The sequence below is a fragment of the Podarcis tiliguerta genome (genome assembly GCF_965153285.1).
Source record: "Podarcis tiliguerta genome assembly, chromosome: 13".
NCBI lineage: Eukaryota > Metazoa > Chordata > Lepidosauria > Squamata > Lacertidae > Podarcis > Podarcis tiliguerta.
This window is the reverse complement of record NC_139546.1, coordinates 25,001,540-25,023,939: the sequence shown is the minus strand read 5'-3', so window position 1 is coordinate 25,023,939 and position 22,400 is coordinate 25,001,540. Positions and strand designations below refer to the sequence as shown.

At 47.5% G+C, this 22,400-nt stretch overlaps 2 protein-coding genes and 1 long non-coding RNA gene across 7 annotated transcripts in view; 1 reads left to right on the top strand and 2 right to left on the bottom strand.

Moving 5' to 3' along the window:
* Positions 1-5,394, top strand: part of RARA (retinoic acid receptor alpha) — a 164,953-nt gene extending 159,559 nt beyond the window's left edge. For all 3 annotated transcript variants that reach the window (XM_083408689.1, XM_083408688.1, XM_083408690.1), the window contains 3 exons: positions 646-850; positions 3,239-3,397; positions 4,290-5,394. In XM_083408689.1, the coding sequence (XP_083264815.1) occupies positions 646-850; positions 3,239-3,397; positions 4,290-4,504 (579 nt within the window). In that variant the 3' untranslated portion in view covers positions 4,505-5,394. The remainder of the gene's footprint in view (positions 1-645; positions 851-3,238; positions 3,398-4,289) is intronic.
* LOC310662045 lies at positions 5,395-10,290 on the bottom strand. The gene is made up of 2 exons (XR_014504223.1): positions 6,651-10,290; positions 5,395-6,620 (listed from the first exon to the last, which is right to left on the bottom strand). It is a non-coding gene; the product is annotated as an uncharacterized lncRNA (long non-coding RNA).
* A 2,645-nt stretch (positions 10,291-12,935) lies between these two features.
* GJD3 (gap junction protein delta 3) lies at positions 12,936-21,439 on the bottom strand. Of its 3 annotated transcripts, XR_014504188.1 has the most exons (3): positions 21,162-21,439; positions 15,086-16,258; positions 12,936-14,839 (listed from the first exon to the last, which is right to left on the bottom strand). XR_014504188.1 is itself a non-coding variant. In XM_083408780.1 (2 exons), the coding sequence occupies exon 2, from the start codon at positions 16,251-16,253 to the stop codon at positions 15,336-15,338; it is 918 nt and encodes a 305-aa protein (XP_083264906.1). In that variant the 5' UTR covers positions 16,254-16,258; positions 21,162-21,296; the 3' UTR covers positions 12,936-15,335. The 3 variants fall into 3 exon arrangements, 2 of the variants coding, with proteins under 2 accessions (XP_083264906.1, XP_083264907.1); XM_083408780.1 differs by having other exon boundaries at positions 12,936-16,258; positions 21,162-21,296; XM_083408781.1 differs by having other exon boundaries at positions 12,936-16,255; positions 21,162-21,293.
* Positions 21,440-22,400: the final 961 nt, after the last annotated feature.

Sequence of the window (22,400 nt, the reverse complement as noted above, 5' to 3'; positions counted from 1 at the left end):
GTCTCTCAGCCCCACTCACCTCACAGAGTGTTGTGGGGGAGGAAGGGAAAGGAGACTGTTAGCCGCTTTGAGACTCCTGAAGGGGAGTGAAAGGCGGGATATCAAATCCAAACTCTTCTTCTTCATCATCAAAGTTCTTAATCCGAGGTACTACTTCTGGGTTAGTGGAGTCTGTAACCTGAAGCGTCTGTAACCTGAGGTACCACTGTAGTTTGAATTGATTGGTTTGGTTCCTCCTACCCTCTGGAGGAGCAGAAAACAAGCTTGCTCCATACTCTGGTTCTCATCTCTTAAAAAAAGCACACAAATGAACCCGTATCCACCACCTCATAGTAACCTATTACAGTGGTACCTCGGGTTACATACGCTTCAGGTTACATACGCTTCAGGTTACAGACTCCACTAACCCAGAAATAGTACCCCGGGTTAAGAACTTTGCTTCAGGATGAGAACAGAAAGCATGCTCTTGCGGTGCGGCAGCAGCAGGAGGCCCCATTATCTAAAGTGGTGCTTCAGTTGAAGAACGGACCTCCGGAATGAATTAAGTATGTAACCAGAGGTACCACTGTAATAGCACTGCGGATTGCGGAAGGCATTGGGAGCCTCTGTGTGATGCATGCCTCTCTCCCGCATGCTCCTTCCTAGATCCTACGGATATGCACGCGCTACACCCCGGAGCAGGACACCATGACGTTCTCGGACGGCCTGACGCTCAACCGCACTCAGATGCACAACGCAGGCTTTGGGCCCCTCACAGACCTGGTCTTCGCCTTCGCCAACCAGCTGCTGCCACTCGAGATGGATGACGCCGAGACAGGGCTCCTCAGTGCGATCTGCCTCATATGCGGGGGTAAGCACCATTACTGGGACTGAGAGCAGGAGCGATGTCCTCCATTCTCAGGGTTTGGCCAGTGGATGCATATAGTCATAGCTCTGCGCTGTGCATGTATGTGTGTGTATTGTCCCTCAAACCCTAATAAATCAGACAAAACTAAAGTTTTGCAAAACCACAGCTTCTTCACCTGCCCTCCCCCCAGAGTTCCCTCAGAAGACACATGGATTGTTAAACCACTCATGAGATTTGTAGCTCTACGAGGGAAATAATGGTCTCAGCAGCCTTAGCAAACTACATTTCCTTAAAGTGGCATGATGTTGCTTTAAACATTGAGTGCCGATGGGGCCCTGGGGAGGGAACGGGCCAGATTCTCCTAGAATTTAGGTTCTAGGATTCTCCTTGCACTCAGAAGTGTTAAGTCCAGTTCCCCAGTGTTGGTTTCTTAAGTTGGTTTTTGTTGTTTCCCTTGGGCAAGTGTTCCCAGAAGTGAATATTTGTAGTGATGGAAGCAGTCCAAAAGTGTTTGCTTGAAATGAGAATCGCTTAAGGAAGACCTAATAAAAAAGCCAGTTTATAACAGCCATTGGAATCCTGTTTCAAACATTTCCCTGAACCATCTAAATTTCTGTGACTTTATCTCCCACCTTCCCTTAAAGCAAAACGAAGTAACTCCTTGGTACATAGACCAAACGTGTCAAGAGTTTGGTCTCGTTCTCTCCCTGATAAGCTATGCAGGGATTTTTGTTGAATTTTATTTTGCCAAGAGAGCACTCAAGTATGTAACTCCCTCATCGTATTGCAGCCTGAAGTAGTGTTAAAAGACCAGGAAATCATTTGCCATTTGCAGCTCCTGAATGTTAAAACTCTTAAACTTGAGACTCAGCCATGGGGCTTTGAGTCTCCCGAGCCAAAGATATATTCACATGAACAAGGATGGTTGTAAGCCTCTTCCACAGGGGGTCTATGAGTGATGTTATATTTATTTTAGAGCAAAGTATTTGGGTGCAACCCCCCCTCAAAAAAAAGAACTCTAGAAACCCAATCATGTCTGCTCTGGAAACCTGAACCACTTGTTGGATTGACCTGCCTTCTCCCCAGTCAGTCCGAACCATTGTTACTTTCTGAAGGTGCTGAGAATTGAGACCCCCTGTGCCTTTGCACCAAAAATACTGTTTCCAAGGTTCCTCTGAAGCAAGGGGAGGGGTAAGGGCCATAACAGGATCAGTTGTTGCGGTGAAATAGTTCTTGAGCTTTTCTTCACCCGATATTATTACTTTAGAAACCTTTTTGTTGACTACGATCTGCAAATTATCGCAAACCCTTGCACATCTTATATTTGCCAGGGCCTTTTCAATAGGGGACATCCCTGTCCAACAGCACCATCTGGTGGCAGGAAGTTATTTTGGTGAGAGGCATGAAACAATGCCCTTTTTTTAATAAAGCTTTTGATATTTTCAAACACCAATGCTAATGACTGAAAGTTTAGAGGAAGCTTGTTCCCCACATTGGTGACATTGGTGACAATGTTGTCATGGAACCCACATGCCCTGACTTTTACTGTGTAGGGAAGAGTGCGAAAACCACATGCGCAGTTGCGATCTGTAGCCTTTAAGCATGCGCCAGTTGCACACCATGGCAATCTTGCTGTGTGCAGGCACTGGAAAGTCACAACTTTCGCTAGCAGATGCACCTTTTGCAAAACAGACCTATGGTGCTATCATCACATGCAGCAAGCAACAAGTGTGATGGTTTTTTTGTGGGTGGTTGTGGGGTTTTTAAAGAAGTGATTTGGGTGTAGGAAACCCCATTGTGGCCCTCAAGTGTGAGATGTAACCCATACCCTAAATGAAGGCAAATTCATTTGTGGAGCCTGGGGCTCAGAACAAGAGAAGGACATTGAAAACAAAGGAAAACTGGGGTCTCGAAACGCAGCAGCTTGTGTGAATTCTGCATTTGCATGATTCCATCCGCTAGAAATTTTCTAGGCTTGTCTGGAACATGGTGGTCCCCAGCTGCTCACAAAGGGTCTTGTGATCATGGTGTGCGTACTTCTTTTCCACAGGTGTGAAAGAAGAAACTGCAGCTGTGGAACTTCTGCCTGTTGTGCATCATTTAAAAATGCAAAGCAGTTTGGAGGGAGGGAGGGGAATAATGCCTCTCATAGTCTCAGAAGTGACTTTAGCCGTGTATGTGTGTGTGTGTGTGTGTGTTTGCATGTTTGTATCCATGTATTGTGATGCATGCATCAATACTGTAAATACAACGCAAAATCCCTGTTAGGGTCATAGACAATGGCTCTTACTAGGCGCATTTCTCTCTTATTTTTTGTATTCTGAGTGTTGTGCAGATGTATTTTGTGCCTGTTGTTTTTCTAAGTGCCTCCCCTCCCCTCCCTCTGCCCAGATCGGCAAGACCTGGAGCAGCCAGACCGCGTGGACAAGTTGCAGGAGCCACTGCTGGAAGCCCTGAAAATCTACGTGAGGAAGAGGAGGCCTAGCAAGCCCCACATGTTCCCCAAGATGCTGATGAAGATCACGGACCTGAGAAGCATCAGCGCAAAGGGTGAGGGCGGGGCTCCGGGTTCTGCAAAGGGAGTCTCTCTCTTCATTTTGAGATGCGCACTGTAGACTTGAAACATGCCTAAAATGCCTTAAAACTCCCAAGCGTGAATGCAGCAGACAGGTATTCAAAAGCATCTGCTTGAGATTCCTTGCAGCTCCCTGACAGAGTGTGTGACCCGGGGGCAAAGCTTGGATTTGTTGCCAAGGATCATCCCATTACTGGGCTGTCCAGTGCAGGGCGAGGAGGGGAGGCTCAGCAAAGAGGTGATGTGAGTTATGTTCTCCACCCACCCAGTGATGGACTGGCTGGATGCAGAGGAGTGCAGGAATGGGGAGGCACCAGCTCGGGAACCCCTAAGGTGAATCCCCAGAGGGAGGAGGCTCAAAACCAGGGAATTGGGGGGTGGGGTGACTATGAGTAGCCAGAGGGAGGAGAGGGGTCAGACTGGGAGGAGGAGATGTTGGAAGCAGAAGAGGCAACAGGCTTTAGTGAGCAGGAAGAGGCTGTGGCAGAGAGCCGGTTGGAGGCAGGCTGCTGAAGAAGCCAGGGCATCTTCCCCTCCTGCAAGAACCCACCTCCCCTCCTCCCGAACCAGAAAAGGTATGAAGAGAGCAGAGCAAAGACAGACAAGGGGTCAGCATCTCAGATTGCTTGGGAAGGACCCGGGGCGGGGAGGAGTCTTAGAGAGCTGTGGGAAGACGGGGCCCTTCAGTCCTCGCAACTGCCTCCCTGGGGCGAGACCTACAGAGAAGAGTTTCTGTGCTCCCTTGGCCTAATCTGCCGAGCTGCTCTTGGAATAAAGAGTTAACTTCGCTGGCGCCTTGTGAGTTATTACTGACTTGGCACCTACCTCTGGCATTAAGTCGCCTGTCTGCCTCGCTCCCCCCCGCAGGTGCCGAAAGAGTGATCACGCTGAAGATGGAGATCCCTGGATCGATGCCGCCGCTGATCCAGGAGATGCTGGAGAACTCAGAAGGCATGGACACTTTGGGGGCCTCGGCGGGAGCCCCCTCGCGCATAGGAAGCCTGGCCCCCCCTCCGGGAAGCTGCAGCCCCAGCCTCTCCCCCAGTTCCAACAGAAGCAGTCCTGCCACACATTCGCCGTGACCGCAGCGGCCACTGGGACAAGCTGCTTGACCCCCACCCTCCCGGCTGCCTGCTGCACACTTTGGTCTTTTGCTCCCTGGGGCCTGCCTGGACAAACGTCTGAGGAGCAGGGTTGGGGCAAGGGAGGGGGGAGCCGTGGGACAGCAGGCCGCTGCAAGTGGTCTCTCCTCCCTCCCCCTCCACGGCACTGCGTGGGGCTGCAGTTGGGCCCGAGGCGGGTGGGCTTACACGTACTGTTCCATGCCAGCACGCTACCCCTTCGTTCAACGGTTCCAGCAAAACAGGGTTCCACTTTTGCAATGAAGACCCCCCCCCCTATTTGCGGGACACCCCCCCCCCCCGGAGAGGCACAGATCATCTGATCCAGGAAGTGCTGGACTCTGCGGATAAAGATCAACGAGCCAATCGAATGGACAGAAGCTCAAAATCTAGGAGCGAGACTTTACATACATATATATATCTATATATATATATATTAAAAGAAAACCCAACTGATTACAGAAAAATTCACCTCCTATGTGGCACGCATCCCCTCCCCCCTCGACACACACACTCTCACCCTTGTCGTGCACACATTATACACCTCCACTAAGGAGTTGCCTGCTTCTTGTTGCAGTGAAAATGAAGTGGTGTTTTTTCTTTTCTTCCCGGTTGAGTTTGCATTTCAGATGTTTCAGGGGAAAGGGTGTAATGTTTTCTTGGTTTCTGTTTCCTGTTTTTTTATTTTGTCGCTCCGTTTCCATCCTCGACTTGACCACCCAAAGTTAACCTTTCTCTCTTTACCCTGCCTTTCCCCACTCCTTGTCCACCCCACCCCCCACATGCCTAAAAAAAAAAAAAAAATCCGACACCAGCAAATAATTAAAAAAGAAAGAGAGAGAGAAGTAAAATTAGTTCTTCAGGGTTTTTCTTCTACACATAGAAAGGAGGAGGGAGAGGAGGATTCATTCATTTAAGAAAGAAGAAATATTATATATATAAATATATATAAATATATATATAAATACATTTTAAAAGAAAACTTTGTAAAAGTTTGGAATTTGGAGGATTTCTAGGAGGAGGGTGTGGCAAGGAGAAAATCAGGGTGGTGGGACACAGATTCTCCTACAGCTGGGTCACAATTTTCTTTTAAAACGCTAACCCGTATTATCTAGCCACAGTTGAGCACTTTTAAAATCAGTGTGAGATAAAAGGTACTTAACTTTGGCTGGGTTTGTGTTGTTTGGCTATGGGCTTCTTCTATCAATGGACAGAACGTGTCTTCAAGAAGGCACTGAAAAGGTTTCTGGAGGAAGAACAAGACTGGGTTATGAATGCTGTGATAGAAGTTCTTTTGAGCAAAAGCCCTCGGGTGTCAAAAAACCCCAAACCCAGCATTGTGCACTGTTTCACGTTTTCACTAACCGAAAAGAACCACCCCAACAATAACCCCCCCCCTTAAATATTAAGACTCCCTTTTATAAGAATGGTCACAAAGCGTTTTGTGAGGGGAAATATCTCTCAGTTCCTTGGGCTCTTTTCACTTTGTTCTTTCTTTTTTTTTTGCCTACGCCGCCCCCCCCCCTTTTTTTAAGGGCAGGAGGGATAAAAACCAGTCGGGACTTTTAAAGAGCCAATTCTAGAGCCTTACACAATCCCAGTGAAAAGTGCGGGTCCTTTTCCCTCTACTTTTAAACCTGCTTTACCCTTGTATCACAAACCACTTGCCATCACATCTGTGTAAAGGCAGGGTGGATGTTGGGCTGCTTTTCCAGAAGAGCAGCGCTAATTCTGCCCTGTTATGCCCAGGGTAAGCTCCCATTGGACTCAGTGGGATTTACTTTTAGTAGACACAGCATTGTACTGTAAGGCTGTTGTTCTAGATACCTGGAATCGAGCCCCATTGGGCTCAGTCACACTTAATTTCTGAGTAGATGTGTATAGGACAGCTATCTAAAAGAACAAATGACCTGCTGCTTAGAATTAAGACCTACTGGGTTGAGCTGGACTTGAACCCAGGTCACCGGGTACAGAATGGCAGCCCTCAGACCTTTGGGGTTTGTAGAACTAGTTCCAAGCTGCTTTGGATCCAGGCCAAGAAGTTTAAGATGAACGGCAAGGAAAACTCCCAATTTATCTATAGATTCAAAACACAAATCGCCACCACACTTAAGAGGAAAGAAAAATGTGACTGGCTCCATGTACTGGGGTAAGGATGAGGGATTTGCATGCGGGATCGGAGAAGGGCCCACACACAAAATTATTATTGATTTTTGTGTCTTTGAATCTACAAACAAAATTGGGGTGAAGGTTGAAGCAAGAAAACACACACCCCAGTGCTCCTTCCTCAGTTCAAAGGACATGTGCTGCACACCTCTCAGATATGTATATAAAGCTGTTATTTCAGATAAAAAAAGAGATACCTGTGAGCTTAAATCCTCCCAAAATTTCTGCATTTGGTTGGGGGGCAGTGGTAAGTGTGTGAGAAAGAAACCGAATTATTTTGCTTATTTATTTAAACAGATAGCTGTTTTCTGAAAGTCAATTAAGTAATGCTCAGCCAATGCTTAAATGGCCTTTTTTATAATAAAAAAAGGTGGGGGTTAGCTAAGGCTGTCAAGTTAATTATGGTTGTTCAGTAGAAGCTCCATACACTGAACCAGTGTATATCTGAATGACAGCTGCCAGGGACAATTAACGGGGGGTATGGGGTGTGGAAAGCTTCAGGCCTTGCTTACGAACTTTCAGAAGAATCTGTAAAAACAGAACCCTGGACTAAACTTGATGTGAGCCCACAACACAATTTTTGCATCCACCAAAAGCCTTGTTCTAGCCCTGGTACGGCCACATCTGGAATGCTGTGTGCGGTTCAGCTCAATTCAGGAAAGATGGGAAAGGAGAAAATATATAAAGAGATGACGACAACAACAACAAATTAAGTGTCCTAAGGAAGCTGGACCCCTCCAGGTTGTTGTTAGACATCTGCTCCCATCTAACAAATACCGAGGGCGCACGAGACCCCCCCCCCCCCCGAAAGAAAAATTGTATGTTGCCAAACGGAAGTTACTATTATGTAGACTTTGCAGTCTCAAGAAAACACGCCTCTAGTCTGTGTACGTGGAGGGAAAGGTGCTGTTGGAAGAAACACCCTGACAACACGATATCGCTGCTGAAACAGACAGACAGGTGTGAGTGCCTGTGGAATTTTAAGGGAGTGACTTATATTCGGGTATTGTCTTTTTTTCCTCTCCCCCTGCCCTTGAATTTTAAAAGGTGCTGCTTATATTCGGGCCAATACGATATAAATATTTCTGCTCCAGTACAACCTGAGTTCTGTGTCCCAGCCCCCTGGGAATTGCATTAGGTCCGCTTGAGAACGCTGACGTCCCACTCTGCTTTACACACATCCAGCCCCAAATACTAGACACTGGGTCACTGCTAGCTGAGTTTTTAATTGAGCGTTCATCCCGAGTTGTTTGCACAATGCTTGCAAGGAGGTTAGCTAACTAGTTAACCAGCATGCAGATCACTTTGCAGGGAGGTTAGGCAATGCATCAAGCAATTGTTGCTTTCCAGTGCATCTCCTCAAGGGAAGCAGATTTCGCTGCAGGAGAGCACCAAATCATGCGTAAGTAGGTGCACAACACAACCTGAATCTGCCGGTATGTGATTGAATCCCACCCCAAAATAGGTAATGGCCCGAAAGCATCCTGGCTAGGCTCCTGCTGAGAGTAAGTGCTCCTGGACACAACTCCTCACCGTGCATTACAAACTGACTGACTGCCACCCTGGGATCCTATGGAAGCTTTCCTCTGCAATGGCACCGATTTGCCTAAAGCGAATTCTGCCCCCAAGTGGAGCATTGAGCAAAGAAGGAAGAGCAGAGCGGTGGTGGCTCGAGGCGAAGTGGACTGACGGGTGAGGAAGGGGGAGGCCGATCGAGGCAGAGGAGCCTGAGCAAAAGGGCTGGATGGGAGGAATCCCGTTAGAATGAGGCAAAAAGGAAAAGTGGGATGAGTAAGGGTGGAGCGTGGCTGATTATGCATTGCCAAGAAAGGAGGACACAAATTTGCATTAAATGCTCTGTGAGTATTGTTATGTACGGATGTATTTTTTTGTAATAATTATTGTAATAAGTCAGGGGTTGTAGAGCTGTGGCACTAGATCAGGCGTGTTCAAAGTCTGTTTCGGGGGCCTAATCCGGCCTGCCCGTTGATTTAATCCGGCCCCTGTGGCAGTATATGTCCTGGGGTAAAATCCTAAAAGAATTGGGGATTAAATCCTAAAAAAAGCTCAACAACTTTGAGGTAAACATCAATTCTAAGAAAGCTCAACAACTTTGGGGTAAAATTGTAAAAAAAGCTAAACAAATAAAGCTCAACAACTTTGGTCGGCCCTCACACATGTTCACTTCATCAAACCTGGCCCTCTCTGAAAAAAGTTTGGGCACCCCGCTAGGTGCTGGTGGTCTCCAGCTTCCATCAGCCTTGGTCAGCACAGACCACAATCGAGGATGAGGGTGGTTATCATGCGGCAATGGCATACAGAAGGCTACAGCTTCCTCACCCTTGGAAAGGCAGTCCATCACCGGGAAGACTGCAACCAGGTGGCCTGTTCGCCAGCTCAGTCTGCTGCCCAGGTACAAGTTGGCACAGCCCCTGCTCTCCCTTCTTAAGAGTTCTTTGCCCTTTGAAATAGAGGACTTCTTCAAACAGGTTTGCAAAGTAGGATACTCTGCCACTTCAGAGTTCTTCACCACTAGAGAGGAATGAAAAGCCTGTGGGGTGGAGGTTGTCTAGAAAGAGGGGACAGGATGAGGATTGTGTTCACCTTGGAAAAGGTGAGGCGGTTCATGAAGTTATAGAGGACCAGAGCTGACACTGTTCACCCCGGCTAATAGGATCTGGCTGTGAGGACGCTGAGCAGATTGATCCCATTAGTAAGGAGAAGAGATCAAGAAGCCCTTCACAGCCTCGCCAGAAGGCAGCAGAAGAGCTCAGGGCCACTTTAAAGGACAAACACATTAACTTATGACCTGGATTTTCATAAACATCCTGAAAGGTGCAAAGCAATCTGCAAAAGTGGTGACTGGGATGAGATTTGAATCAAGGGCTTCCTCGGGATCAGCTACACTAGCTGGGAGTTGCAGGCCACAACATCTGGAAGACTAAATGATTGTGTTATAAACTTATGAATCCACTTTATTTTCAGGCAGTCTGTACTGGTCTAGCAATGCACAGCAAGCTCTTATATTGTCCACCATGACTGACAGCAGCTTTCCAATTTTTGGGAGGTGGGGGGCAGCATTCCCAGCCCTACCTAGAGATCCTGGGGAGTGAACCCAGGATCTTCTGCCTGCAAAGCGGATGCTCTGTCACTAAACTACAGCCCTCCCCACAGTTGAAAGTGCAGAGTCTTTTGACTTTCTGCTACCACAATTCGTTTTTGGAGATGCTACTTGCGCCACTAAGCTTCCTTCTTGTTGGTCTTTCACACACTACTCGTTGGAAGTTAGTTGTGTGTTGTTGTTTTTTGAAGCAGACACGCGAAGTGTATTTAAGATACACTGCCATTTGTGTGCATGCAGTCGCCCCTTACCAAGTAGTAGGAAAGGCTTTCTTTGAGGCAGAAACTTTCAGTTCTGGCCACCAGGTGTCAGCAGAGGGCCAGCTGCAAACCATGCATTTGCAATGAGGGTAATAAAAGAGGGGTAATCGCCACATTTCCTATGAGGGAAGGGGAAAGTGTCAGTTGGGGTCGAAGGGACAAGATGCTCAGAGGCAATGAGGCTGAAAGAAGGATGAGGAGTAGGCAATAGCCTGAGAAACAGATACCAGAAGGTAGTGCAAGTAAAAAACAAGACAGGACAACGAGGCAGGGAACTGGGATGACATGGTCTGATCAAAGGATGATGGCAGCATCAATTAAGAAACCTCAACATACACTTACAGCTCTTCTTATAGTCTTACGTTCAGAGCAATCAGGGATATGTGTTTAAGTAAATGGGATTGAGAGGTAAAAAGACAGGTCCTAGGACAGACCACTGAGGGAGCACGTAGGCCGAAAAGGAAAGAAGATTGGTCTGACACAAATCCATAAAGAAACTTATCACATCTCGGGTTGCAAAATCACCCCTAATTTCATCTGCAAATCACATTTTCTCTTGGGGTGTGTGCAGGCTATACCACTAAAGCACATTCAAAATGCATCCCCCCTCCAGCCTTAAGGAATTATGGGCCCTGTTAGGGGTTTTCTGGGAATGGTAACGGGGGGGGGGGGGGAAACTACAATGCCCAGAATTTGTGAGGGAAAGAATGTGCTTCAAATGTGCCTTGAAGGTATAGTCAGTGGTTTAGTGGTCTGAGGTTGTGGGTAGGTCGAAGATGCCTTGCTCCTTCCACAGAAAGGTCCTTATCTTCCACATCCTAGAACTGCCCAATCAGTGCAAAAGGGAAGCTTTTTAGCCACTGCGGCCTCTAAAGCGAAGCATTTAGCAAAACTGAAAACACACAGTGTTTCTGTTTTAAAAAAACACACCAAAAAAACGGGGGCAAGTTCTGTTAAGTACAATGGAACTTCATGGTAAACACTACTCAAGATTGCAACTAAACATCAGGAGAAACTGTCTGATTGTAAGAGTTGTTTGACAGTGGAAAGAACTGTTTTGGGAGGAGGTGGACTCTCCTTCCTTGGAGATTTTTAAGCAGAGACCAAATGGTCATCTAACATGGATGCTTTAGTTGAGATTCTTGCATTGCAGGGGGTTGGACTAGATGACCCTCGGGTCCCTTCCAACTCTGCAATTCCACGATTCTATGAACCACGAAAGATGCAGTCCAGATCATTTGCCCGTCTATGTGCATGGAAAATAGATCTAGCTGAAAGGCACACATGGATACAGATAGCTGCAATACATCCCCGATTATTATTACTGTATTATAAGATTACCATATTATCTTATAGGATTGTATAATTTGAGAAGGGACGTGGCAGTGAGGGGCCATGGCGATGACTTTCACGAAGGTACCCTGAGCTTCTGAATTTGCCAATAGACCCCTGTGTCTACACAAAGCCTCGAGGGCAAGAAAGAAGGGGTTAATCGGGAGAGGTGGAAGGAGAATGGGAAGAGGCTCCACATCCCTCCCTGTTTTTGTTTTTCTTCCTCTCCTCTTTTTTCCAGCCACCTCTGTGGCCAGGGTCCCATCCCATCCGCAGCAGGAAGCAGGTGATAACAAGTATTCTTGGCCCCAGGCCACCAGCCTCTCCCCCACCACACTAGAGTGGACGCCACTGCAAGCCCCTGGGCAGATCCCATTGGAGCAGAGCCCAAAGTGTAAGGAGAGAGAGAGAGAAAGAAGAGGAATTATTTCTTGCTAGAGAAACTAAGCTGCTCCCTTTGCCGCTTGAGAGCCACCCAACCTCTTGGTCTGCAGTCTCTCCAACTCATCCTTTTGCCTGGTGAAACAAGCTACAAGATCCAAGGTTTATATCCAAGAGACTATGTCAACTTTGCAACCATTTGCAACGCATCCCATTAATGCGTAGAAACAATCCACTTAACAGTGATAGGTGCCATATGACGTCATCCTGCAACTATAAAGGGGCGCGGGTGGTGCTGTGGTCTAAACCACTGAGCCTCTTGCGCTTGCCGATCGGAAGGTTCGCAGTTCGAATTCCCAAGACAATGGTGAGCTCCCACTGCTCTGTCCCAGCCACTGCCAACCTAGCAGTTCAAAAACACGCCAGTGCAAGTAGATAAATAGGTACTGCTGTGGCGGGAAGGTAAACGGTGTTTCCGTGCGCTCTGGTTTCCGTCACGGTGTTCCATTGCGCCAGAAGCGGTTTAGCCATGCTGGCCACACGACCCTGAAAGCTGTCTGCGGACAAACACCAGCTCCCTTGACCTGAAAGCGAGATGAGTGCTGTACCCCATAGTCACCTTTGAGTGGACTTAACCGTCCAGGGGTCCTTTACTTTTACCTAGCTATCCTGCAACAGACAGCTCTTTCCCCTCATCAGTCAGCCAGGGCTTAATATTTGCAAGGGCTCATACATCCCAAGAGCAGGCTGTAAGACACTGCAGCCTCTGAGCAAGTTCAGCATGGCTCCCCATAGAGCTTTCTCCTCAGGTGCCGTCGCTGCCTCCTCTTCGACACCTGATGAAAACATTTCTGTTTCAGTTGAGCCCATCCAGACACGCCATTTGATTACATCTGGTCTTTTGCTTTGAGCATTTTAACGTTTTCCGCTGTGTGTTTTTTTCAGTTTTAAAATGTTTTCAATCCTTTTTTGTTTTATTTTTAACTGCAGTTTTGGTCATATAAGTGTTTGCTGCCCTGGGCTTGTTTGGGAGGGAGGGATATCTGTTTTATTAATGCTTTTCCAAGAAGTATCCTGATAAGGTTAAGCCCCTCTTCACGATCCTCATCTAGGAACTAGTGAATCTTTATCATTCTGGTTTCTCTTCAATTCTTTATTTTCCCAATTTTGTGTCCACTTCTCTACATTTCCACATAGGTTTGCATGTTTTAAATTCCTCATGAAGATTCAAACTTCTCCTAATGTGCACAATATACCCATTATTGCAAAGTAATCCCCACTAATACAGTGTTGTTGTGTGTGTTGTTTTCACAGTTATATGCATTTTTAAGCACACTTTACCCTAGTATATGCAGTTTTGCACACCTTACGTGGCTAGAGAACGGCACGGCAAAATCCACAGAAATGTTTCCGTTCACAAGATTCAGCTCTAAATACGAACTGAGTTGAAATTTCCCCCTCTTCCTTCACTCATCCGCATCATTTCGTGGGGTTTTTTTTATTACAAAAAAGAGGCAGCGGATTCCTCGCCCAAAGGACAGCAGCAAACTAAGCTCTAAGAAAAACTTGATGCCTTCATACACCTGAGAGTTTAAAGGCTTCAGGGAGGGTTCCTGGGGTGCTCAGAGATCCCGAAATCCTGGAGACTGCACAGGCTGAGGCTTGGGTCTCAGACAGAGGAAACTCTATTGAATCTCCAGTGGTGGAGTTACTGTTATAAGGGGGGAATTCTCTCTCTATTTCAAAAACAATTGGACAGGGAAATATGGTCCCAAGAGAGGAGCTGGAGGAGGAGGAGGAACATTTGCCATGGGAAATGTTAAAAATAGTCTGGATAAAAATCTTTCCGGGCAGGGAGAGGGTTTTGATAAAACACACCCAAGGGTTTTGGCTCCAGGGACATCTCCCTGTCTGATGGGAGCCATACTTACTTCTGGTAATGTTAACCGTTTATGTCATAGCTGTCAACTTTTCCCTTTTCTTGCGAGGAATCCTATTCGGAATAAGGGAATTTCCCTTAAAAAAAGGAAACGTTGACAGTTATGCTTTATATGAAAGCCTGCTAGGTAAAGGTAAAGGTAAAAGCTTCTGTACACCATGCCTCTCTAACCTCCGCCCAGGCAAGCAAGAGGCATTAACAGAGATCAAGGGCACATTCCAGCCAGGCAAAAAACACACACCTAAGGAGGGTGTGAATCAGGGCCAACGAGGGATGTGGCTGGGGAGGAGGTGTGACCTGGGAAGAAACTCAAGGGCCAGGCAGAGAGACTTGGAGGGCCTGAGGTTCCCCACCCCCAATTTTAGACCACACTTTTCTGTCTTTCTGATGGCTGGTTCTGTTGGGATAGCTCATTCTGCCTGGCCAAATGGGATGGAAAGTTATTTAATGCTAAAGACACTGGCAAGCTCCTGGAAGACGGAAGCACAATCTATGCAGGTATGGTTCTTAGTCACATGACTGTCCCACCTTTCACTCTGGCCACCACCTGATGACTGCCTCTTTCCTGGAAGGCATAACATCCCTACCCTGTGTGAGCGACTGTAAAAATGCCAGCTATCCCACCTCTTGCTTCAACAGAATGCCCTGGGGACATTCTCCTGAACGGATCAATTCTTCCTACAAAGAGATTTACAGACCCTCCTGGCCTCAAGAGCTGCATCCCAGCCAAATCAATGTACCTGGCATTCATCTAATTGTTTTCAGCCAACTAAAACCGAGTTCTTTTCTCTCTTTCAGAACACACAGTGGCTCGATGGTTTTCTTAACAAGAAAAAGGAATCCCCTTTTATTGCAATCTCCCCGCCAACGATCGGTCCAAGCCCAACAGCATCCCCAATTGCATCTGACATCACACTTCTGTATAGTCAGGTTTGCTGCCAAATCTTTGGCCCATTCAAGCAGGAGTTGCTCATCTGGACAAGAGTTTTGTTCATTGTCGGAAAAGTCATTGTCTCCCCACTTCCACTCCTTCCAATACGTGTAGCTTCCTGACTCATTTCTCAGGGGTTTCAAGCCCATGCATCCTTTGGAACACACTACGGTCATACCTCGGGTAACAGATGCTTCAGGTTGCGTTTTTTTGGGTTATGGATGCGCCGAAACCTGGAAGTACCGGAATGGGTTACTTCCAGGTTTTGGCGGTTGCGCATGCACAGAAGCACTAGATCGTGCTTTGTGCATGCACAGAAGCGCCAAATCGCAGCCCACGCATGCGCAGACGTGGCGCTGTGGGTTGTTAACGTGCCTCCCGCACGGATCACATTTGCAACCCGAGCGTCCACTGTATAAATGAAAGATGCCAGCCCAGACCACCCCAATCCCCTGAAACATACATGAAAGCAAAGCACAAATCCCCAAGGATTGCAGCAGGTCTCCTTTACAAGCTAGACCAGATGATCCGATATCAGGTCTGTGCTATTAATTTGGGCCAGGCTGCAAACACAGTTCATGGGTGTGATTATTCCAGCTGGAGGAGTCCAGCTCATCCAGGGAACAACCAGCGAGGCAGAGGAGAGAGGGAGCTCCCTGGCCTCACACGGTCAAGTCAGCTCTGGCAGAAGAAGAGCGAGAGGACCGGCTGCTCTTTGTGGAACTCTTATGGTGGAAGTGAGGCTTGGGCTCATAGTGACTGGGAATCACACCATGAGAAGGCACCCCATTGGCTCCTCCCTCTGCCGGGGCCAGGAAGTGCTGCGACTTCTTCTCTTGCTTCTGATTGGACCAGTTGTCCTGCTGTTCGTAAGAGGCAGTGGTGGGTGGGGCAATCGTGCGGCGCCTCCTGCAGCGGTTCTTGAACAAGAGGTGGGCCAGCTCCACCAAGCTGAGCAAGGCTGATACCAGCCCCACCATGAAGTAGAACTGGATGAAGATGGTCTTCTCGGTTGGCCGAGAGACAAAGCAGTCGATGAGGTGAGGGCACAGGTGATGCTTGCAGATGTACTGATACCCCACCTGGAAGCCGTACAACATCCATTGTCCGACCAGGAATCCCATCTCAGCCAAGATCCTCACCACCACGTTGACAATGTAGAAGGTCTTGATGTTTTGGCTGCGCTGGCTGGGCTGAGGCCTGAATTTTGCGGGCGCCTTTCCCCCCGCCCGGCTGGCTTCCTCCTCTCCCGTTTCCATCTCCTTCTGGTTGATCTTCGTGGTCTGGTGCATGGAGTAGATAACAAAGAGGACCGCCGGGGCAGAGAGCACCACAATGTGGAAGACCCAGAAGCGGTAGTGGGAGATGGGGAAGGCCAAGTCGTAGCAGATCTGCTTGCAGCCAACCTGCCGCGTGTTGCACTCAAACTCCTCCTGCTCGTCGTCGAAGACATCGCTGCCCACCGTGGCCAGGATCAGGATGCGGAAGATGAGCATCACCACCAGCCAGAAGCGGCCCACCATGGGAGAGTGCTCCTGCACCGCGTCCAGAAGGGAGCTCAAGAACCCCCACTCACCCATGGCTGCTGCAGCAGGGAGGGGAGGAAGGGAAATAAATCGAGAGGTCAGCTTCACTGGAGATCCTTCCCAGGACTGGCGATCTTGCTAAGGGTTGACACATGCAGCTACTCCATGAGTCTGGGGAGGGGACGAAAGCGTTCACTTTTAAAGGCCAGCCACTAAGTGGGGGAAGATTGGGAAGCCTGGCTGACAATGGGCAGCTGCTGGAACAAGGTAGGGAAAGAACAAGGTTGGGGAAGAACCTGGAAGGCTGGTCCATAGCTCAGTGGTAGAACATCTGCTTTGCATGCAAAAGGTTGCAGGTTCATCCCCCAACATCTCTGTATAATATAAGGCTGTCCCCTCTGTCTGAAACCTGTTTGCAGTCAACAAAACAGTACTAAGCTAGACAGGCCAATGATTGGAAGCTTTGATCATCTAGTAAAACCCTCTGCAATGCTGAAATAAAGAATCCCTGAGAGATAGCCATTCAACCTCTCTTTAAAAAAACTCCAAATCATCGGTCCATCTGGCTCAGGACTGTTGACGCTGACTGCAAACAGGTCTCCAGGGTTTCAGATAGAGGATCAAACCTGCAACCTTGGTGTTATCAGTACCACACTGCAACTGACTGAGCTATCCAGAGCATCTGCTTGGCTTGCATAAAGCCCCGTGCGCAGTACCAAACATATCCAGACTGGACCACTGTCTGAAATCCTGGAGAGCTGCTGCCAGTCTGTGCAGACCAAAACTGTGGTCCTCTGGGTGTTGGCGGACTACAGCTTCCATCACCCCTGACTGCTGGCCATGATCTCTGGGACCGATGGGAGTTCAAGTCCAACAATTACCATGGTAGATGGAGCAGTGGTTTGACTCAGCACAAGGCTGTCCCCATGGTGACTTCTATTCCTATGGCCCACTGAGCCTCAATCAGCAAGTGCAGAGCATCTAGACTGGAGAGGTCTCCCTGCCCCCATGTATCAAAGCAAGGCTATTTTAATTCTGTGAAAGGGGTATGACCTTGGCAACACCGAGAGAGCTTGGGGGGTTGCTGGTGGATGTTTTATGTCTGTTGCCAAGTTATCTGGAGAGGGGAGAAGATAAAACCAGACAGCTCAAACTGGCCCAGGCCAGCTGGAGTGCGCAGACTTCTAGGGCGACAGATTGGTATACCAGCCGGGGAAGGTCCTTTCCGCTGGGGATTGGGAAGAAAGACACAGGCCTTAAAGAAAAAGAATATACTATCTTGCAATATTTGTCAAATGCCTAATAACTTAAGGACCCTTAACTTCAGAACTAAACTCTTGCACCTGGGATGACTTGCTTTTAAAACCATGTAAAAATTGCACCGCACTTGGAAGATTGTGTTTCTGCGTGAGTATGCCACCTGTTTGGAATGAGACATACCGGGAACAGTAACTCATCCAGAGATAAAACAGGCAGCCTCCTCTGAAAGCAGGTGACTCTGGTGTGTCTCTGCATAGCACATGATCTGTTGTAGTGCAGCAGGGAAATTATGCACTGCCACCTAACAAACAAACACCAGAGATGCAACAGTGATCTTGGCACACCGTTTGGGAACGGCTGATACAGGACTAAGTACAGTACAGCATCTATTTTATTAATTAATCTGTTTTGGAAATAGGGGAAATGCCATAGTTGCATGGATGGGGGAAGTGTGTATGTGAGCGAGCGAGTGTGTGTGTGTGTGTGTGTGTGTGTGTGTAGGGGAAGAGAAAGTTGCCACTTTCTGGTTGCACTGCTGGTTTTTTAATAGCTATTTGACAAGCTGAAACTCAACAGATCTATGCTCTTCCCCAGCACTGAGATGCAACAATCAAGAAAGTGTTGAATCGTCAGCTGTTGTTTTGTTTTTAAAGGGAGAGGGAAGGTGAACATTCTCTTGCAAATCTCTCTCCCCTTCCTTGATAGAAATAAGAAATGCATTCTAGATTCCTACCACCTTCCTTCTCTTGATTTCTCCCCCCCAAAACACCCCATAATACTTTACAGAACCAAGGCTGCAACTTTACTAATTTAAAATCAGTACTAGTCAATTAAAAATCCTAGTTGCAGATTAATACCCACCACTGACACTAATACTTAATGGCGCAGGCTGCAAAAACCGCTCCCTTTCCCAGTGCCAATTTTACATCCTCCACTACAACAACAAAAAATCCCAACATTTTATTAAGATGGCTCCAATACCTATATTCAAATCCCTATTTAGCCACGAAACTCACTGAGGGACCTTGGACCAAGTCACTATGTCTGAGTCTGGCCTATAGAACTGTAGAGTTGGAAGGGACCATGGGAGAGGGGGGGTCATCTCATCCAACCCCTCCAATGCAAGAAAATTTTGCCCAAGCTGGGTCTTGAACCCACAACCCTGAGATTAAGATGTTCTAGCGCAGGGGTAGGCAACCTAAGGCCCAGGGGCCAGATGCGGTCCAATTGCCTTCTCAATCCGCCCCGTGGATTTAAAATGCATCTCTGGGTTATTTGTGGGGCATAGGAATTCATGCATTTTTTTATTTTTATTTTCAAAATATAGTCTGGCCCACCACATGGTCTGAGGGACGATGGACCAGCCCACAGCTGAAAAAGGTTGCTGACCCCTGCTCTAGCGACTGAGCTATCATTGGCATCCTTGTTGCGAAGATAAACTAGGTCATAAACCGGGAAGGGGAAGAACCCAGGAGGTGGGAGAGAGAAATCAGGCAGGCAGGCAGGTACCGACTAGAGTTTCCCTTCTTGCAATCAAAATCACTGACCAGAAAAAGAGGGTGGCAGTCAGCACACATATATGTGTGTGTGTGTGTGTGTGTGTGTGTGTGTGTGTGTGTGTATATATATATATATATATATATATATAAACCTTGATCTTAAGCATCTCACCCTACTAAAATTTTAAAGGCCTGTTGCTCTGCTTTGTTACTCTAATACAGGCATAGGCAAACTCGGCCCTCCAGATGTTTTGAGACTACAATTCCCATCATCTCTGACCACCTGTCCTGTTAGCTAGGGATGATGGGAGTTGTAGTCTGAAAACATCTGGAGGGCCGAGTTTGCCTATGCCTGCTCTAATAGGAGATGTTCCACATCCAAGATTCTTAAACGGATGAAGGTATGCTGTATTAAAGGTATACACCATTCCTTCTTTTGTTCATTAAATTGCATATTATTGCATACTATGAAGGATGCCCTTCTGTGGGGCTAGAAAAGGGCAGTTTATTCTGACTTTAACTACCGATTCATTAAATCCACACTATTATTTTCACTAAGGAGACAAGTGTCAGTTTGCCCTGTAAGGCAAATGATTAGTCAGCTAGCAGTTGACTGCTTATGCAGAAAGAAGTCCCCCTTAGTTCTGCAGGACTCACTGTCAGCTGACTGTGTATAGGATGGCAGCTTTAAAATCTTACGTTGGCTGGCAGGCCTAGTGGATATATCATGATACAGCTAAGCTACATTTAGATCCAAGCATTCATTACACATTCATGTAAAGTCACAAGCTGCCTTATCTTCTTAAGCAAAAACACTCTTATTAGAAATTCTGGAATAATTAAATATTTACTGTTTTTTTATATTAAAATAAAAAAACAGAAAGGCAAAGAATGGAGGCCTCTTATGGACTATTTGAAAAAAATACTTTAGTCAAATGAAATCGCGGGCAAGGTTCAAGATAAAAGCAGCGTTAGAAAAAAATATATAAAATAACAGAAACTTTTTTTGTGATAGGTAGAGATACAATGCAGTAGAAAAGATCTGAGTAAAAACGCTGTGGAGTTGGGAAGTCAACTTATGAAACAATGTAATAATTCCATGAGATTGTGAAAATGTTGGAAAATGTAATAAAAAATTATACAGCAAAAAACAACAGAAAAGCTACGGGGTTTTGTTTTTGCTTATTAGGGGTTTCCATCAGAAACCTCATTTAATGAAGTGCGTAAACTTATATGAAGGTGGTGATCATTATACACATATTGATTCTTACTCATTTGCACAGCACATATTTTCCTATTTAGCTAGCCCCCTTCCCCATGCAGCGCTCAGTCTCCTAGAGGCTAACATCCCCACAGGGTTCCAGTCTCTCCAGCCCCAGCCCCAGATGTTCCCTTCCTCTGGATAGTTCCCTGGTCCCTTATTTGTCTACCCCGCCAATGCCAGAGGCTGCAGAACAGGGCAAGGGAAGCTCCCCTGAGGCCATGGAATAAACAATTGCCTGAAATCCATTGTGTGGGCAGCAGAATGGGATTGGAAGCTAGCAAACTGCCTTACAGCCAAGTCCACCTGATTCAGTTCTGCCCACACTGACCAGCAGCTGCTCTCCAAGGTTCCAGGCAGGACTCTCTTGCAGCTCTTCCTGGAAATGCAGGGACTGGACTTCTTGGGACCTTCTACCTGCAAGGCAGGTGTTCCGTCCCTGAGCTATGGCCCTTCCCCCCAGGTCTCCTTTGCTTTCCTTATCCGTGCCTCCGATAACCTCTGTCAGGGAGAAAGATTCAGAAGGGGCCACAGGCCTAGTAACAGGGCAGCCCTCAACACCTGTGCGCCCAGGTGAGCGCCTGGAGGGTCACAGTCCAGGTGGAGAGATGCTCCTTGCCCCAAGGCAGTGCACTGCCTACAGACCCTCCGTCGCAGCTCCCCTCTCTTCTTCCAAGCATAGGCATAATTTAACATACATCTTTTCCTCCTTCTTTGTGTCTTATCTTGCTCTGTGCAGCTGTAATTATGTACTTTTTATTTTTCAATAAAGACTATTAAAATAAAAAATAAATAAACACCATGCAAATCCGCCCCTGACTTTTAGGTAGGTGCATTTTCAACAGGTTGTCCCTCCTGCCAGCCGTCTCCCTCATATTTGGGTCCCCAATCCTCCTGCAAGGCCCAGAGACACCTCCTCCTGCCATCTGTAATGGTGCCTACCTCTCCTCCTGCTCTTCTAAGGCAGCTTAGCTGGCATCCCCTCGCTCTGCTCTCCTCCCTGGACTGGGCTGGCTTCAGCTCTGCCTAGGAGAGGGGCACAGGGACAGAGGGAGGGAGAGGCAGGGCTTCCCCCTCTAGCTCAGCCGGGAAGCTTTTAAAGCGACAGGCCTGCCCTGCCTACCTCTGTGCCAGGACCCCCCTCCCAGGGCTCGGGGGGGGGGGGGGGAGGAGAGAGAGGCATGTCCAACCCAACTGGCTCTCTGAGGAGAAGCTGGGGCAAAGGCAGTGGTTCAGGCGTAAGGGACAAGGGGGAGGCCTGCAGTCATGTGACACACCCACAAAAGGTTTCAAATTTATCAATATAATAATCCCAGTTTCAACTGAACAGCTAAAATGCTCCCTGTCAGAGCTATGGGGAACCAGGCAGAGGACCTTCTTGGCAGTGGCACCCGCCCTGTGGAACGCCCTCCTGTCAGACGCCAAAGAAATAAACGACGACCTGAGTTTTAGAATACATCTGAAGGCAGCCCTGTATAGGGAAGCCTTTCATGTTTGATGCTTTGCTGTAGTTTTATAAATTGTTGGAAGGCGCCCAGAGTAGCTGAGGTAACCCAGTTTGTGTTTCTATACAGTATTGTGATTTTATGCTGCGAACCATCACGAGACCTGCGGGTATAGGACAGTATATAAAATTAACAACAACAACCCACGGAGTACGTTCTCAACTTCCAGTTCTGTATGTTGCTTTCAGAGCTCAGACAGACTCATCCACTAGGCTTTTTTTTTTTGGTAGTAACAGCCTTTAAATAGCACAGCACACGAGAGTATAAAGTGTTGGCTGAGTCTGTGCAGAGTCCCCCATCTCCATCCCCACCCCAGTGGAAAATCTGACAGCTCTTTCGACACTTGACTGCTTTCCAATAAACACTTTGGTCTAACTGATACGGGGCCCTGGAATGTCATTTTGATGTTTGGCGCTGGGCGGAGGGCAAGGGGGCCACACCAACTGGCCTTGTCAGAAAGCATCAACACTCTGCAGCCATACACTTTAAAATGGTGAAATATCCATGTAAGCCGAAGAGAAATCAAAGTATATCTACAGTAAAAGTGCAGGCTCTGCCTCTTTCCCCAAAGGCGCCCACACAAGAGAAGAGCAAGAGCTTTTCCTTCCCCTATTCCCAATGGAGACATATTCCAGGCCCATTATTCCTGTATATTAATATTTGCATGTGAAGGGAG

Bases quoted from the DNA above. Each gene is read 5' to 3' on its own strand.
- GJD3 (XM_083408780.1), bottom strand. From the start codon at position 16,253: ATGGGTGAGTGGGGGTTCTTGAGCTCCCTTCTGGACGCGGTGCAGGAG.